Below are 18941 nucleotides of genomic sequence, written 5' to 3' on the forward strand. Positions count from 1 at the left end.
TTTATAGCTTTTTCCTATATTTTAATGTATGGAAGGCATGGTGGGTGGCACGGTGGCGCAGTCACCTCCCACAGTCCAAAGACATGCAGGTTAGATGTTGGCGATTCTTAATTGTCCCTAGTGTGTGCTTGGTGTGTGGATGTGTTTGTGTGTGTCCTGCGGTGGGTTGGTGCCCTGCCTGGGACTGGTTCCTGCCTTGCACCCTGTATTGGCTGGGATTGGCTCCAGCAGACCCCCGTGACCCTGTGTTCGGAATCAACGAGTTGGAAAATGGATTGATGGAAGGCATGGTGACACAATGGTTAACACTGCTGTCCTCAAAGTTACGGGTTTGACTCTCAGGTCCATCACTATTTGTGTGAAGTTTCTCTGTTTTTATTCCTATGATTATTTCATTTCCTCCCACATCCCAGCTGGCCTATTTCACTGAAAGGTATATAAACAACTGCAGAGATGGGGATTTCATGTTAAATACATTTATTTCCAGAGTTGAAACGAGAGACATGTGAAAAAGAAAAATAATTTGACAGTCATGCTGCTTTTTTACAGCCTAGACTGTCATAAAAGCTCTAAGCATATTGTGTCAATTTGGGCCTATTACGTGTCTCAAGTCTAGTAAATTCATTTTTTCCAGTTTCCAGCTGACAGAGTCATATCCTGTTGTAAACTGTTTACTTCAATGTTTCTTAAGAGTTTGTCATACCAGCAGTATTAACTTGCACATCCCAGCCCATGTGAAGTAAACATTTCTTGGTTCAATTCAGTTAGTCTTCTCATGTTATTTAGCACTCAATTTTAAGGACTTATAGTTTGAGGAACAGCTATTAATAAATTTGTACTTTAACACACTGACTACAAAAATAACAACAAAAATAATAGTCAAAAAACAACAATTAAAATACTGGTCTTTTTAATGGTCTTATTATTATAAATTCAAAGAGAGGGGAACAATGTAAATGAACAGTAAACAAACACAAAAGCTGATCAAAGCTAGTCAAAATCCTGATACCCTAAAGGGCTTCAATTAAAACTGTGTAGTGGTTTGCTCACTTGCTTGTCTCAAATCACACTTCAATATCACTTACACCCACATTGTAGACTGTTTGTTCAATATCTTTGTGCACATTACTTTTCTTTTTGGCGAGTGTTTGCCACAACTCATGTTCTAACTATGGACTCAAAGTGTACCAACAGAGGACAAGCATTTAAACACTGCATTCCTTTGGATTAAATTAATTTCAAAGGCAGTGACATTCTACAATGCCCAAGGTCAATGAGTAATCACTTCAATCTGACTCCTACGTAAACTCCACCCAACTTTATCCAGCTTGTTCAGTTTACCTCTTTGAATTGGCTGAGCTAGTCATCTCCCAACAAAATAACTCATGTACTTTCCTATTTTTGCCAATTTTTTTACTTAATTAACTTATAGTTAGGCTGTGCTAATAGTCCATTAAGGTGCTTCAACTGCATAAATCAGTAGTTTGATTCTCAAAAACCTTTCTTTGAAGAGTTACTGTAATTGCCAGATTCATCATTCAGAGCACTTCTGAATTTTCACTAAGTTCCATGAATAAGTGACTCACTATTTAATTAAAATAATTCTGATGGATCAATTTCCTCAGTACATTTGAGAATCCTGAAATGACTCTCAATTTTCTGCTCAAGAGGAAAGACCTTAATTTTCCTTAGCCGGTCAGAATAGCAAAGGCCCTTTCATTGATTTTTCCTGCATAGCTAGTAGAACTATTATGTCTTTTCTGTAATTTGCTAATCAGAAATGTACACATACTGTAGGAGCCTCATTTACTGTATAAAGCTTCCAAAAAGAGGCTTGAAATGTTTGCATGCGACTTCCCATGCAATTGTCAGGTTTATAAAAGAAAACCACCTTTGATTAAGCAGAGAAATGCAGCGAAACCAACTAAATTATCCATCCATCCATTATCCAACCCGCTATATCCTTACAGGATCAAAGTGGTCTGCTGGAGCCAATCCCGCCAACACAGGGCGCAAGGCAGGAAACAAACCCCAGGCAGGGTGCCAGCCCACTGCAGCAACTAACTTATTATTATGTTATTATTATAAAATATTATTATATTATTATGGCAAGCTAGCATAATACAGTGTACAATGTACAGACTTGTATTTTAGTTCCCTTTTAAGAGGGTCAATGCTATGTATTTTCAGTGAAGAACTTTTTTTTTGCTTTATGTAAGTTTATATTGGCTAACTGTTGTCACTTTTTAGGGAACTGATCGATACGTCAACAGTATCTGAGTCAAGATTTCTTCCATCATGCAGTGCTGGAAGCCATTAACCAATCAACAAGGAGTTACATCCAGTTTTCGTATGATGTTGACTGTGCTAACTAGGGTGCTCCCCAAACACCCGACACTCACAGGCTCACACATAGAAAGTGTTTCCCTCACCACAACTATAAACCCAGCTCAGCCACAAACAATTTGTCTTCATTTTCCACTCTCAGCCTCCTCTACTCCTTCCAGCAATGTTTTTACTCCTCCTCCTGACTCTGGCTCAGGGAGTTGCAGAAGGCAGCTCCTTTTATGTTACACCCGGAAACATTCCCTGTGTTCCAAAGCTGTAATTCAGAAGCACTTCCAGGTGAAATGAGAGCCTGACAAAGTAGCACTCCTCAGTCCTCACAGCACCCTCTGGAGGAAGCCATAGAACCCAACAGGGCTAAGTCAAAGAACTCCAGTTCCCATGATGCCCTGTAGGATTCCATGGCTCTTCTTCCATCCCAAGGGGGCTGCCACCTGGTGCCCCATGCAAGCTGTCTCCCCCATCCTTCTATGCTGTGAGCATCCCGGCTGGGTAAGGTTCAGGTGAAGTGCCCTGTGTACATATATAAAATATAACAGGTTTTTGCCAACATTAAAAAGAAATTAATTCCTTAAACAAGTTTGAGGTAAATTGAATGCACTAATCTAGCAGTATGTCTTTGGAATTCTAATGAAAGAAAACAGTGTCACCAATTATTTTGCACTTGCTGTGGCGTAACAAAATGATTTTATATACAGTATTGTGTTTCATAATCAATGACTTCCAGTAAGTACTACTGTCACTATGCTTCTTTCTCAATGGCTCCATGGTATCTATAGAAGCCCTTTTAAATGGGCTGTCACTTATTCTTAGTATATTACTTGAGCATAAATGGGCCTTGAAAGCTTCATGTATTGACTTTTTTGGCTAAAGGCACAGTAATAACTTATTATATTATATTTTACTGCAGTGGGCTGGCGCCCTGCCCAGGGTTTGTTTCCTGCCTTGCGTCCTGTGTTGGCTGGGATTGGCTCCAGCAGACCCCTGTGACCCTGTAGTTAGGATATACTGGGTTGGATAATGGATGGATGGATTATATTATATTATCCATCCATCCATCATCCAACCCGCTATATCCTATAATCCATCCATCCATTATCCAACCCACTATATCCTAAGTACAGGGTCACAGGGGTCTGCTGGAGCCAATCCCGGCCAACACAGGGCACAAGGCAGGAAACAAACCCCGGGCAGGGCGCCAGCCCACCGCAGGGCGCACACACACACACACACACACACACACCAAGCACACACTAAGGACAATTTAGAATCACCAATGCACCTAACCTGCATGTCTTTGGACTGTGGGAGGAAACCGGAGTACCTGGGGGAAACCCATGCAGACATGGGGAGAACATGCAAACTCCATGCTACCCACTGCGCCACCCCTATATTATATTATATTATATTATATTATATTATATTATATTATATTATTATCCATCCATCCATTATCCAACCCGCTATATCCTAACCACAGGGTCACGGGGGTCCACTGGAGCCAATCCCAGCCAACACAAGGCGCAAGGCAGGAAACAAACCCCAGGCAGGGCGCCAGCCACCACAGATTATATATTATATTATATTATATTATATTATATTATATTATATTATATTATATTATATTATATTATATTATATTATATTATACTGGAGTGGTGTGCCCTCCTGGCCACCTATGGTGGCCCAACCCCACCTCGATAGCTTGCATCGCTCACCATCGGCCCATGGTTATATTCCAACACAGTCAAAACTCTGGTCCTGAGATTTATTAATAGTTATTTATCCTTGTTAGGACTGCAGACTGGTACAGTTGAGGCATAGGCTTTGTTTTGTTAATACATTTACTGGCCTGAGAGAAAACATCAAACGACTAGTATGGTAAGTGTTTCTCTTAAAAATGTTTGTGTGCAAGGTTTGTGTGTAACCACTCAACCATCTAGCCAGTATATAAACAAAAATGATGTAAGTGAGAATCATGAAAATGTATTTAGATCAACAATGGCTTAAAGTTTTGTTCAATTCAGATAAGGCAGACAATGATTTTGAATGAACACAATGTAAGCTGCACAGGGCCTGCAATAATATTTCCCTCTTTGGGATGACTGAAGCACAGTTTTATCATCAATGAAAGCAAAATACAGGTTGGATCCTGCTCACTGTTACCAAAGTTTGATAATGGATGGATAGATTTTCTCCAGTACTGAATAACAGAGATCAAGATGAAAGACTGGTAGCATCTTTAGTGGTAAGTATATAAAAATAAAACTGTCTACTTTTTAAAGTTTTGTCTTTAGTTTATTAACATCGGGTTGGCTGTGATGTGCGTGTAGGTTGTGATTTGATAGTTATCAATCAGTGCAAACATCTGAATCAGGATACAAAAGACAAATGTTTAACACAATGTGGATTCAAGTATATTAGGACTAAGGATTGACAGGATTTGTGAGGGGAACGTTTGAAGCCCTGTTTCTGAGATTCTTATCAGTCTCTTATTCTGTTGTTCTTTGGAGCCTTCGCCGCCAGATTCTGTCCTACGCATTTGCTCGACGACACCCGGCTTGTCCGGAAGACAACGGCAGATTGCGCTTAGAGTTTCTAATTGGATGAAAACGAGGGGGCAGACAGGCACACTGGGTGCTACCAATTTGTTCTGCCTTCCAGTCGCAGCCGGAGGAAGCAGCAGAACGAAGCAGTCACAAGCGAGAAGAGCTCGAGTACCAGACATGAAGGGCCGCTGGCTTCCCTCACCACACATTTTGCTTTTCTTCGCCGGCATTATTTTCTGCCTGTCCTCAGCGGAAGGTCGGTACACAAAACTTCAGTTTACTTGGATTATTTGCATGTAGGTTTTAACAAGAACGTCGCGTACAATGTCCCCTGTCTGTCGGCTTGACTCTGAAGTGTCTCTCGTCCAAGCACCCGATTTCTTTCAAAAATGTGTTTCTCGTACTTTTGTAAGAAACTGGTTAATGTACCGTTTCTGCAATTGTACAGTACATATAAAAAGTTAGCATAATTACAAAAATGTATAGCGAATCGAAATAAATCCCCGTATCAGCGGTTTGGCATTTGTTATGGCTCGCTTGGCACGTGCATTTGTTTTTTAGACTACGTAAGCCGGGTAGGGAAGTGCACCCCTTGAGGCATTAGCAGAAGTTTATTGAAAAAGATAAACCTAAATCTGCCCGGTGAATTTTTTTTTGCTTTGTAATTTTTTGTGAGTGAGTTGCCGTGATTCTCAACAAAAGGAAAACTTTCCAAACATGAGTTGCGTTTCTTCATTTCAATTATGTACATATTCTGTTTAAAAAGAGGTAAATAACGAGTGAATAGTAAAGTGTCCCGTGAATTCTTAAAAAAAAGAAACTGCTATGGCCGGCAGTTTTCATATGGTGTAGATGTTATTGCTTGTTTAGAATGGGTTCCTTTGTTTCTTGTTACAATAGTGATATTAGTACGAGTTCACAGAATAGTGCTAGGATGGATTTCAAGCTAAGCATCCTAATTTTGGGCAGCTGTAGTGCAGACTTTTAGCTGGCTTTAACCGTGAAGTCTTGACGAGATTCATTTTTCTTCCATTCCTATTTCTATATATTAATAACAAAATCATAACTTGGCCTTTGTGTTGCAAAGTATCTCTGTTTAAAATAGGCGAGGGAAGATTTCAGGTTTGCCCCCCCCTCCCCAAAATATATTTTCTGATAGTTCCAACTGATTGTTCATAGATGGAATTATGATTCATAAAATGAATTCTTTGTCGTGCCCCAACCACCTGTTATAAAAGGAGGTATTCCTATTGGTTCCCTCTATTCAAAAATCCAGTTTTATTAGTGTGATAGGCCAAAATCATTCAGATATTGTAATAGGTGTGCCCAAAAATTGATTCCTTCCTAGTACAGTGGAGGACCTGGTGGCAAGTGGGAGGGCAAACAATATTATGGGATGTGAAAGAGGTGGCAGTGCAGTACAAGGTCCTGACTATGAATAAGAGACACACATGCACTGACAATGGCAAACTGCATAGTCATGCAACTGTGACAGCCTGGTTCAGCCAGAGGATTATTTCCTATGTGCGTGCAGAATGCCCCAGAATAGCCCCAGAGTCATTGGCACCAGTTTTAAAAGGAGAGAAATGAGACCCGGATGGAAACAAATTATACTTCTCCAGGATGCTGGAGTGAGCAGTTGTCAGAGTTGTTTGACCTATCTGAAAGCAAAATGATGAATAAAGGAAATTCAAAACGTGCCAGAATCTCTGGACTGATAGAGGAGACACGGTTCCATTAAAAAACAATTTGATATGTGCTGCAACTCTTGTGAAATGGCCAGCATGGGTGTGCCATGAAGTCCTATTCTTTTAGGGTTTACATGATACTAAGGGAAGCAAGGACACTAAGGATATCACCCCTTATGCTCTTAGATCATGTGTAGAGTTCACCCTGAAAGTGACATTAGGGTCCAGCTTTATGTGCTGCCTCGAGGTGGGGCTCAAAGGCTCTTTGATGTAGAATTGGCAAGTAAGTTGGTGGCCAGCACTCAACTGATAGAAGGAAGAATGGCCAGAATGAAGAAGAGGGAGACAAGTGGCTAAAAAGGTATACTTCATGAAGGCTAGAGATTGTAGGATATTTTTATATTTCAAATCACTATAGCGTTTTGAACATACAGTATATAGTGTGGTTTTAACTATGTAATTGACTCTATATCTGCCCTGTCAAGTCTGTTATTTCTTATACTGAGCCCAACACATGTTCTAAGGCCTTTTTTTTGTGGCAGGACAATTGTGACACAGGTACATCAGGAAATGTACGTTATTTTATAATCAAACAAACAAAATTTCTATTCTGGGTGTAATACTTCATGGCTTAATTTATTTTATTAAACTGTATTGCAAAAAAGAGTGACAGATGACTGGCAAATAAAATGGGCAGAGACAAACGGGGAGAGCTTGATAGCAAATATTTTTTAATGCAACACCATTTTCAGAAGTTTGCTGCATTTTGTCTTTCACATAATATTTGAAGTCTTTAGAAGATGTGCATATTGTGCAGTTGGCCAGAGATGCAATACAAATTGTTTCAATACAAATACTGTGTGCATTGAGGAGGCAATAAATACTGTATGCACGGTAATGTGTAGCATTTCTTTAACACAGCTTTTGTGCTCTCCAGTCTGACTGTGAAAAGAACTGAGGATCTGATGGGCACTGTAAAAGTGGCATGGAGTCCGAGATCTTTTGTATTTAAGAAGGAGGTTGTCTTTTAGGAGGCTTTGGAGACATATATGTGTGTGTCTATATATATATATATATATATATATATATATATTAGTAAGTAAAGGCACTGTATATGCGCCCAACCCGACACTGATTCACACGGAGGCACATGTTAGATAAACCAAAAGACTTTTATATTTTCACCTATGGGGCACGTCTTCCCCGTAATCCCCACAGGCACAACACAGTCCCAAACAAGCACAATTCACCAAAGTAGAACACTCCTCTCTCCTACCACCACTCCTCCCAGGCAACCTTGTCCTCATCCACCTGACACTGGCCGCTGAGTGGTGGTCGCTGGCTCCTTTTATATCCCACCTGGAAGTGCTCCGGGTGCTTGATCGCCGAGTTCCGGCTGCACTTCCAGGTGTGATGAATACGCTGTTCATACGGGCTCAGGAGTCCCAGTTACAGCACCCCCTGGCAGTGCCTGCAGGACCCAACAGGGCTGCATCCAACTCCAATTCCCATGGAGCCCTGCGGGAAACCGAGGCACCGCTTTAACCCAGGGGGGGTGGCCATCTAGCGTCCAGGGGGGTCGGCCATCTAGCGTCCAGGGGGGGCGGCCATCTAGCGTCCAGGGGGAGTTATTGCACCGTCCAGGACTGCTTCTCCTGAATATAGAGTGCAGGGGCATCGACCCCAGCCGCCTGCCACAAAAAAAAAAATATATATATATAAACTCTCTACCACTCATTATGTACACACCCAGATAGAAATTCATATCTGTTTTATGAAGATCCATTAAAATAATTTAAAAACATAAGCAAGACATTTCTAGCTTTGCTAATGGCTATTACTGCTAATTATGGCTAAGTTTTAATTTATTATTCACATATGACTGCAAAGGCCATTTTCAGCAATCAGTCCTTCAGTGTCCTAATGTTCAACTCTTTTAGCTTATCCTGAATTAGTCATTTTAAATTTTCATGGGTTATTATGGAAACCTTTGTAATTGCATTAGCATCTCTGAAACATTTTTATTAATGGTATGTGTCTTTTTGTGTGTGGATTGTCACCTCTGCAATGGACTTGCACCCTTCTGCTAAGAGGGATAGGCTTTAGCCCCCTGAACCCCAATAACCCTGGCCTGGATTAAACGGGTTTGAAAATTATAAGACCTTAGAAGGGGATTGTGAAGTCCTTGATTATTTCGTTCCACTGTGACTCTGAGTAGAGATCTGTGATTTGCAGGAAATAGTGGCCAAGGCTGAAGTTGTCATTTGTTATTTAAAGACTTGCATTCTTACAAATATATAGTAGCAGTATGCAGTTTATTGGCTTTTTTGTGAATATCCAGGGATTCTGGTGCTGTGTAAGCAGTAGCATTTACAGAAGTTCTGTATTTCTCACTGCTTTACTTTTTGTTTCTAAATGAATTTACTTCTTTAAAGAGCTTTTGTAAAAGACAAGTTTCTCCCCTGGGACAAATTATCTATTGATCTATCTACATTTAAATATTTATAAGTACTTGAAATTCTGATTAGCGTATTATTTTTCTTATGTTCAACAGTACTTTTTTCTTTATAGCGTATGTTTTGGTATCTTCCTTGTTTTGTGCAATGGTTTTCCTGAAAAGTCTTTAATGACAGTTGTCTTGACTTATACAGGGAGTTCCAGATCTAATTATGCAATTTTCATTACGCTGTAACTTAAGTTTATTACTCCGAGCCCGTATCCAACTGAATGGAGGACAAGTGGGACATTACATGGAAAATCAGTGAATTAATTCAATGTAAAACAATTTTAGTTTATTACAAGATATTTCAAACAATTCTTTTGTATTGTTTTCCTGCATTGCATAATTAGATCTGGACCACCCTATAGTACATTATTTGTATTTTAATGTAAATATTCTGTTTAACTGATTCATTAGAGTTTTTTGAACCACATTGGCTTTAATCTTTTTTGTCTGGTTTCTGTAAAATACCTTTGGAATGTCTTTTGCAATATTAATTTTATCAGTGTTAATTTTTTTTTTATTTGTTTTGGTTTGTGTTAGAAGTGTTTCCTTGGTAGTTTAACTCATGTTTGAATATTAGAGCTTTAATCTTACTTGCTTGCTTAATCCTTACTGTCTCCCATGTTATCTATACTAATAAAAGGCAAAGCCCTCACTCACTCACTCATCACTAATTCTCCAACTTCTCGTGCAGGTAGAAGGATGAAATTTGGCAGGCTTATTCCTTACAGCTTACTTACAAAAGGTTTCATTTTGAAATTCTACACGTAACGGTCATAACGGTCGACAACGTCCGCCATATTGAACTTTCCAATGTCGCTAATTCTACAACTTCCCGTGTAGGTAGAAGGCTGACTTCATCTTCACGAAATTTGGTAGGTGGCTTCCCTGTGCTAACCAAAACGCATGTACATACTTATTTCGGTGGTATGATGCCACTGTCGGCCACCATATTGAAGTTTACAATGTCACTAATTCTCCAACTTCCCGTGTAGGTAGAAGGCTGAAATTTTGCAGGCTCATTCCTTACAGCTTACTTACAAAAGTTAAGCAGGTTTCATTTTGAAATTCTACGCGTAATGGTCATAACAGTTGACAACGTCCGCCAAGTTGAACTTTTTTATTTATGGCCACATCTTCACAAAATTTGGTAGGCGGCTTCCCTGCGCTAACCGAAACCAATGTATGTGCTTATTTCGGTGGTATGATGCCACTGTCGGCCGCCATATTGAACTTTTCAACAGTCTTTGTTACTTATGGGCCCATCTTCAAGAAATTTGGTACGCGGGTTCTCAACGCTAACTGAATCCTACTTGCGTACATATATACGTCCATAGTCTGCAGCTCGGTCACCGTGTGAGACGGCGTTGGGTCCCCCATCCCAACACCTCCCACGTTGTTGGCTGCTTGCCTATATAAGGTCGTCCATCGCTCCAATCTCTACATTCCCTTCCTTGCTTCGCCACGGGATTCACGTCTCCCTGCTGATAACTACAGCCTTTTTATATAATCCACGGCTTCTCCACTGTTTTATTGTTCATTTATTACGATTACGATAGTTATTGTGTAGGTATTTTAGACTTACTTTAATAAGTTTTATTAAAAGTAGGTGGGGTGAAATACCAAAATACCGGATGAAGTACCAAGAGTGTATTGACATCATGCATGTGTGTATATACTTTAAATCATTTATACATGTGCAAAGCAGATTGGGCAGTGCTGTGAAGTGGTATACATTTACAGTACACGTGTGATAATTGTGTGCATGCACAATGCAAATTGGGCAGGTAGTACAGATCTGGTAGTGATATCCCACTGCAATATCCTCTGTGATGCTGCACTGGCCTTGCAAAGTATCATGGGAAGCTGTGTTATTCAAAGCTGGCCACAACTAATTTTGGGGAAAAATTTATTGAGCAAGGCCACTGTCAAACCCAGCAAATTTACTGTGAAAAAATGTTTGGCTAATTTTTAAGGTCAACACAACTTCCCAGTGAACCAAAAGAGCCAGTCATAAAATACTAGGTGGTAGTGACTGTTAAAATGTACAAGTATACTTATGTGTATTGTACAGGGAGACATGAGATTTGCATGAAATGTGTTTTGTTTTGATTTGTAATATTAAAAAAAAATAAAAAATTGTACCTGCTTAATTTATCATTTTATTGCTTAGGCTTTGACACATTTGTTTTTAACAAAAAAGTAAGGAAATGAAATCTATTCATTGCTTAATTTGTCATTTTGTTATTAATAAGCCTATTAATTCTATTAAGGAGTTCACTGTTGTGAAATATTGGATGAAATATTACTTTGTATGTTTTACAAAATGCCCCTATTTGTTTATAAATTGCCTTTGGATTTCAGGAAGTGGGGACAAAAAATGCCACTCAACTTATTTTAGAATTGCCTGAATCAGAATCACTTTTATTCACCAGTACTTAATATATAAAAATGTAGCTTGGTAGCTTTAGCTTTGGAGCTGATTAAAACAGAATACAGAATTATTTGCAAATAACATTATTTCAACAACATACTGTACATTTTATACACTTGCAGATTAGTATAGTTTTAAAGGAGATGTACATATGAAGGTATGTGTGTGTATAGTACAGCACATGTAAATATATCATATAAACACTCAAGCACAAACACACACCTTCATATAGTATATGAAAAAGTGAGGAGGACAGGCTAAATTACTGGTTTGTGAGTGCTATGACTCTGGTAAATATACTGTTTAGTTCTGTTAGTTTTTGGGAGAAGCAATAACCTTCTCAGGATGAATAAGTGTTTTTTGACATGATAAACGTATTGATATTTATTAAATATGTCATTAAACACATTTAATATGTATTAAAATTAAAATTTGGACTTTGCTCTAAAAAACAAACTACAACCTAATTTTAAGTATTGGCATCTGAAATTTCTATTTTGCTTAACTGAGGATGTAAAAGTTAGGAGCTGGCTCTTTTTTAAAGATAATTCATTTTCACCTCTCTAACAAATCACTCAGTTTCATTTTTTGTCTGTAACTTTTGAAGCTGCACTAAAAAGCTCTTTAGTGGCACAAAGTCGCCTCAGTGACTTTTGTATTAAATTAGCCAAGAAATTGAATCAGAAAATAATGTTTGCCCAGGAGTGGAGGACACTGTCATCATCTTTAGGATATTAGGTTCAAACAGGCACATTTGAAATTCAAGATCAAATTTATTCTGTGACATACACAGCAGAATGAAATTCTTACTTCCATGGCCACTGTAAAAAGGGTCTACAGTGATCTCCCGCCTATCGCAAACGTTACGTTCCAAGCCCATCAATGATAGGTGAAAATTCGCAATATAGAAAGGCCACACACATTTTTTTTTTATAGTTTAAGCCTTAGAATACCCCTCCCACATGCTTTAAACACATGTAAACTTATTAAAATACACTTTGTAAACACATATGATATGTAGATGTTGGGCTAAGGATATGAGTAACATATCTCTATTATAAAAAAAATCTTGGCAGGGAGACGAGACGTGATCTTCTCGGAAGACAATTTGACATTCCGCGAGAGACATTTTAACGTCACACAAGACAAGGCAGTGAGACAGAAGGACAGCTGCTGTACAGGCTTTTAAATGATCGATGTGCAGTGTTACAAGCAGAACACACATCTTCGCAAAAGCAGCACAAAGCAAGTAGCTGATCCATCCGCCTCTCCTTAGTGTGCATTCAGCAGCCCCCTTCACAACGTGAGCGGGAGAGACGCGAAGTGGCAGAAGCATAGCGCGCCTCCAGGGGGCTTGAGTGAAGTGATCTAGACATGATCATCTCTGAGAGACACTTTGACGACACGCAAGACTAGGCACGTCACGCTCTACTTACAAACAATTTAAAATAAGTTCACGGACATCAAACCTAGCAGTTGTTGGAATGCTTTTGGCAGACACACTTCAGGTGCTCCCAGCTCTTAAAACAATGACAAGCAAAACACACAGCTCGCCAGTAGCAGCTGCAGCAAGCCAGCAGATGATCCAAGCGCTTCTCCTTAGCGTGCATTCAGCCCTCACAAACCCCCTTCAGAATGCTAGTGGCAGAGACGCAAAGTGGCAAAAGGACAGCTGCTGTACAGGCTTTTAAATGATTGACGCAAAGCACGACAAGCAGAACACACAGCTGGCCAGCAGCAGCAGCAAGACAGCAGCTGAACCAATCGCATCTGTTTATCGTGCGTTCAGACCCCCCCCTTCACAACGTGAGCAGCGTTATAAGTCCCATGAGAAGGAGATTGAACCACACCCGGGGCATGAAATAAAGGACAAATAGCTGAACCGCGATATAGCGGGAGATCACTGTATATAGGATTAAAGTTTACTGATGTCCATGCAGACTGGTAAGAGAAGCCAGATAGAACTTGCAAGGCCTGAAGGAGAGAGAGGAATAAGAAAAGAGGTAATTTAGGATTGAGATGAATTGTAGTACATTGACTCCCTGCAAACCGGCTCTGAATCAAATGCACAATAGCTTGTCACTTCTTTATATTTGAGCCAGATGATCCATTGATCCATAGTTCTGAATTTTCAAGTTAGATTAGATTAAAAAAACAGGATTTCCAGAAATTTACATAGGGTGAGTCAGAAGATTTCCATCGAGAGGCTAAGATTAGTTCAGTAGAGATGGTACCCAGCCAGAATAATCTCTGCTGGATAGAAATCAAGGAAAGAAAAGAGAGGTCCGGGATAAAAAAAATATTTGTACGCAAAATGGGAATATTAGCAGTGGAGAATATTGAATTTGAAGTTAAAAAATAAGAAAGAACAGAAAATCTGGACCTGAATAATTTGAATGCTTTGAGGCCAAACTCTAACTCTAAATATCACCAAGCACCAAAATATCACAAACAGCACATGACTGAAAAGAGATGGACCTGCTACCATTACAAAAGTCAGGGTTTGAAAGATGGAGGTATGGCAGAGACAAAATTGGAGTTGTGCCAAGATGTTTCTCAACTTTCTGCCAAACCTGAAGAAGATATTAAACAAAAGAACTTAAAGTAGGGAGGTGTAACTTTAATTTCAGGGCAGTAAAAGGAAAAACAGATAGGTATCTGGGGAACACTGTGTTGGATTCAATAGGTAACCAGGATGTTAGGTTTGTGAGAGGATTTAACTAGCTCCATATTGGTTGAAGGATAAATGCCCATTGATATAACTCTAGGTCTGGCAGAGATATCCCACCCTTGGATGTATCATCCATCCAAGTGGAGTGCTTAATGGATTGTCTCTTACTATTCCATAGAAAGGCAGACAAACAAGGTTTAACCTTTTTAGGGTAGAGGGAGCATGGCACAAACAAAGTTAAAATGAGAAACTTTGTTTTAATTGCTAGTCAGTCTCTCGATCATTGCCATTTTATTTTCAAAAATGATTTCTCCTTTGCGAAGTGGCAGCTGATTTATTGTCAACAAAACATTGGCACCTGAGAAATAAACTGAAACATTACTCACTCGTGATTTTTCTGTTCATGCGGTAAAGGTTATGTTGACCAGCACATTCCAGTTTCAGGTGTTTGAATTACATCTTCATATAAAACAAGCACAAAGAAAGGCGGCACAGTAAATTGCTTTATATTTCACACTCTTTGTGTGCCCATATTCAGCTTGCTGTGTCACTAAAATGATTTCTCCTGTGCGAAGTGGCAGCCGATTTATTGTCAACAAAACACAGGCACCTGAGAAATAAACTGAAACATTACTCACTTGTGATTTTTCTGTTCATGCGGTAAAGGTTATGTTGACCAGCACATTCCAGTTTCAGGTGTTTGAATTACATCTTCATATAAAACAAGCACAAAGAAAGGCGGTACAGTAAATCACTTTATATTTCACACTCTTTACGTGCCCGTATTCAGCCTGCTGTGTCACCGCAAATGCTTTGTGAACACCCACACTCCTTCACCAGCCTTCTGTTCACTGGATGAATATATACGGGCGACTCGTGGTGGAGTACTTTCTTTTTTAGAGTTAAAAGTTACAAGGGTTAAAGAATAACAGCGAAAATATTCATTCAAAAACGAAAACTAAAAATATTTTGAGTAAATTTTTTTTTTTCAGTTAGTCTTTCCAGCTACTTATTTTTGTTTAGTTTTTCATTTATTTTTTTAATTATTTTATTTCAGTTACAAAAGTGTTTTTTAATAATAGTTTCAGTTTTGATTTTAATTTTCATTAACTATAATAACCTTACCTCAAAGTAAATTTATTTTGTAGAAAATGCAAAAAGTAATAAAACATTTTATTTATTTGTGCCTATCAAACCATTCCAGGGCACATTACAAGACAGAACAATAAAATGGTATCAACACTGTAGATAAATATTCTATGAAAATGTGCAACTGTATTCTGTCTCTTTCACGAATATTTTATGCTTCATATTATTACTGTCTAATGTTTTATCCTTTTTTTAAATACACAATATACAGAAGAAAGAGCATAACTTCAATAATACAAATACTCATTTTTATCAATAGATATATACTTTATTTATCCACAAGGTAAAATTAAAACTTTACAGAAGCTCGAGAGAGAGAGAAAAAAAAATGGTCTCTCTCTATTATAAAAAGAAATCCTGGAATGCAAAAGCAAGGCGACGATACGTGATTTTCTCGGAAGTTCTTGAAAGACATTTAGAAGAACCGCGAGACAAAAGAGACTTGCCACAGAGCGTCTCGCGGGGACCGTAAACATGAGACCTGGTGCCAAGAGACTGTCCCAGGGCCGTCTCGCATGGACATGGAACATGAGACACGCCCTACTTACAACAGATATCATCTAAGAGCACACCCATCAAAAAACAGTGAGTCGTGTAAAAGCACATGTGCACACACATCCTATGCTCTCCACACATATAAAGCGTATAAGGACAATACGGAGAATAGACACCCAAAGGCGTTGGAGAGAAAAAAGGGTAGATAAGACATTATGAAACCAGTAAAATTCGAATGGATTGCAGGGTCCCAGCCAGGTTGCGGCCTTTTTGGTTTTAAGTAGCACGGAAGACTGATAGCGGGGTATTGATTGATGCGGTAGGGGGGGCGAGATGCAGGGGATGAGGGATTGGAGAGGGTGCTAGAAAGTTGTGTTTGGGGTTACGAAGTCAGCGATTGTTCAAGTAAAACTTTTGTGATACTTTATCATGTCAGTCGCTACAGTATCAAGAAAAGATAGAAAAGATCGCATTACCGCAAAACAAAAGGTGATTAATCATCAGAACCAGGTGTAATTGAAAAAATAGCAGGACAAATCGAGGTCAGAAATAAAAGGCAAAGAGTAGAGTCTTTTTGCATTTGCATCATTCTTATGCACAAAACGTGGATTTACACAATAATAGACCATACGCTATGAGAATCTGTGGTCCCGCAACAGTTAAAGCAACGGCAAGTTGAATTTCAAAGAATACACAATTCGGTCAGGTGTATATTTATGATCACGGAAAAGTGATGCAAATTTTAACAGGCAAAAAGAAAGGTAATGTATATATTCCGCGAATAACATTACACACCAAAGGAGATCGTGATATGCCATTCGTATTAAAATGTTTACAGTTTACTATGAGAATAGCTTTTGCTATGACAATCAATAAATCACAGGGACAAACATTAGAAAAAGTCGGATTATTTCTTGGAGAAACAGAAACAATATTCACTCACGGGCAGTTATACGTTGCATTGTCACAATGTGTCTCCAAAAAATATTGTTTTTAATGAAGCTTTAAAGTAAAAGTGCAAATAATGAAATTGAAACAATTCCAAAGAAAAAAAAATTAAAATTGTATATCCGATTAACCAAACACAAGGATTGGCGAGCGAAGCGAGCAGGGGGCGAGGCCCCCTTGTATTCAATATATAAATGATATAACAAACAGCAAACCCCAAAACGCACAAAAGTAGTAATGTTAATATAAAATTGTGCATCTAAGAAACTAAAATATATTGCAAGAGGTTGATTTAGGTCATTAAGGCCTTTAATTACCTTTTAGGCACAGCCATCAGTAGTGTGTCTGTCTGCGGAGAGAGTGTCAACCTTGTCCAGAGGTTACTTACCTCGTCAGTGGCATTCATATCTCTAATGACACTTCCTATGAAGTCAGTAGGTGGATTAGGAGAGCATGGGGGTTGTTATGAGCTCGCTGGAAAGGGGTGTGTGGCGCTTCCAATATCTATGCAGAAGGACGAAGGTCCAAGTCTTTAGAGTCCTGGTGCTTCCTGTCTTGCTATATGGTTGTGAGATATGGACGCAATCCAGTGACCTGAGACGAAGACTGGACTCCTTTGGTACTGTGTCTCTTTAGAGAATCCTTGGGTACTGCTGGTTTGACTTTGTGTCGAATGAGGAGTTACTCATGGAGTCCCAAATGAGGCACATTATCTGCATTGTTAGGGAGTATCAGTTATGGCACTATGGCCATGTGGCACAATTCTCCGAGGGTGATCCAGCTCTCTGGATCCTCGTTGTTGAAGACCCGAGTGGCTGGACCAGATGAAGGAGACACCCAAATAACACCTGGCTGTGGCAGGTAGAGGGTAATTTCTGGAGGGTTGTGTCAACCAGGCTGCCTGGGGAGGTGCCAACCTGGATCCGAGCTGTTTCGTCGTGTTGTGAGGTGCAACAACACACTATACCAGTGCATGCTCCCCAACCTGACCTGATGATTTAGAAACTTTCTAATATTCATTTTCCTTTTTTTACGTACTTTGTCTTTAAAGTAGTAATGGCTAATAAACTAAGACATTCCACTCAGGTGCTTCAAAAGCTGATCAATGCATTATCCTTTGTTTTGTCTCAGGTATGCTTACAAATCTTCTACACTAAACTTTGAATTTTGGGCTGCAATTGTATAACACAAATCATCAATTTTAATAATTTAAGTAATAAAAAAAAATTACAAGTTATTTACTCATATTGGTATTACAATATAAAAAAAATCACAGTAATTTTAATATACAGTATTCAGTTTAGTTAATGCACACAACCAGAGGAAAGGTGGAAAATGCAACACTACACATATCAAACAATAGAGACATTTAGTAAATATCGTTACAGACAGCAGAACCTCTGCTTTCTGGTTTGGGTGAGCTCCGATCAGTGTGGCAAGAGATGCAATCAGTATTGCATCAAATTCAGTCTATTTATAGATTTCTGCTAATTTTTTTAATAATAATAAATAATAATACATTTTATTTATTTGTAGGCGCCTTTCTAAACACTCAAGGACACCGAACAATAGACAAAACACAGATTATAAGCAAAAGTTAAATACAGAAGTTAAAATCAGACAGAGCAATTTTAATCAAAGAGAAAAAGCAGTCTTAAACAATTTAGTTTTAAGTTTAGATTTGAAAAGTGAAAATGATTCAATATTTCTAAGCTCAGGTGGTAGTGAGTTCCAAAGCTGGGGAGCAGAGCAACTGAATGCTCTGCTCCCCGTAGTGGTCAGACAGATGAAGGGGACAGTCAAGTGGATGGAGGAAGAGGATCTGAGGGTGCGGGAGGGAATGGCAACATGGAGGAGGTCAGACAGATATGGAGGGGCAAGGCTGTGGATAGCCTTAAAAGTTAGTAGTGAATTGAATTAGGAACTGAACTGGAAGCCAATGAAGCTGCTGCAAAACAGGAGTGATATGGTGAATAGAGGGGGTTCTAGTAATGATGCGGGCAGCTGAATTCTGGACCAATTGAAACTTATAAAGAGATTTGCGAGAAAGACCAAAGAAAAGGGAATTGCAATAATCCAGACGAGAAGTGACAAGGCTATGAACAAGGATAGCAGTGGTGTGGGGAGTGAGGGAGGGGCGAATATGATTAATGTGGAA

General features: G+C 39.1%; 1 protein-coding gene across 3 annotated transcripts in view; it reads left to right on the forward strand.

The window, feature by feature from the left end:
* The first annotated feature begins 4516 nt into the window (after positions 1-4516).
* LOC120541442 (EGF-like repeat and discoidin I-like domain-containing protein 3) overlaps positions 4517-18941 on the forward strand; it is a 68143-nt gene continuing 53718 nt past the window's right edge. For all 3 annotated transcript variants that reach the window (XM_039773066.1, XM_039773067.1, XM_039773068.1), the window contains exons 1-2: positions 4517-4594; positions 4860-5151. In XM_039773066.1, coding sequence (XP_039629000.1) covers positions 4529-4594; positions 4860-5151 — 358 coding nt within the window. In that variant the 5' untranslated portion in view covers positions 4517-4528. The remainder of the gene's footprint in view (positions 4595-4859; positions 5152-18941) is intronic.

The sequence above is a fragment of the Polypterus senegalus genome, chromosome 12, assembly GCF_016835505.1.
Source record: "Polypterus senegalus isolate Bchr_013 chromosome 12, ASM1683550v1, whole genome shotgun sequence".
NCBI lineage: Eukaryota > Metazoa > Chordata > Cladistia > Polypteriformes > Polypteridae > Polypterus > Polypterus senegalus.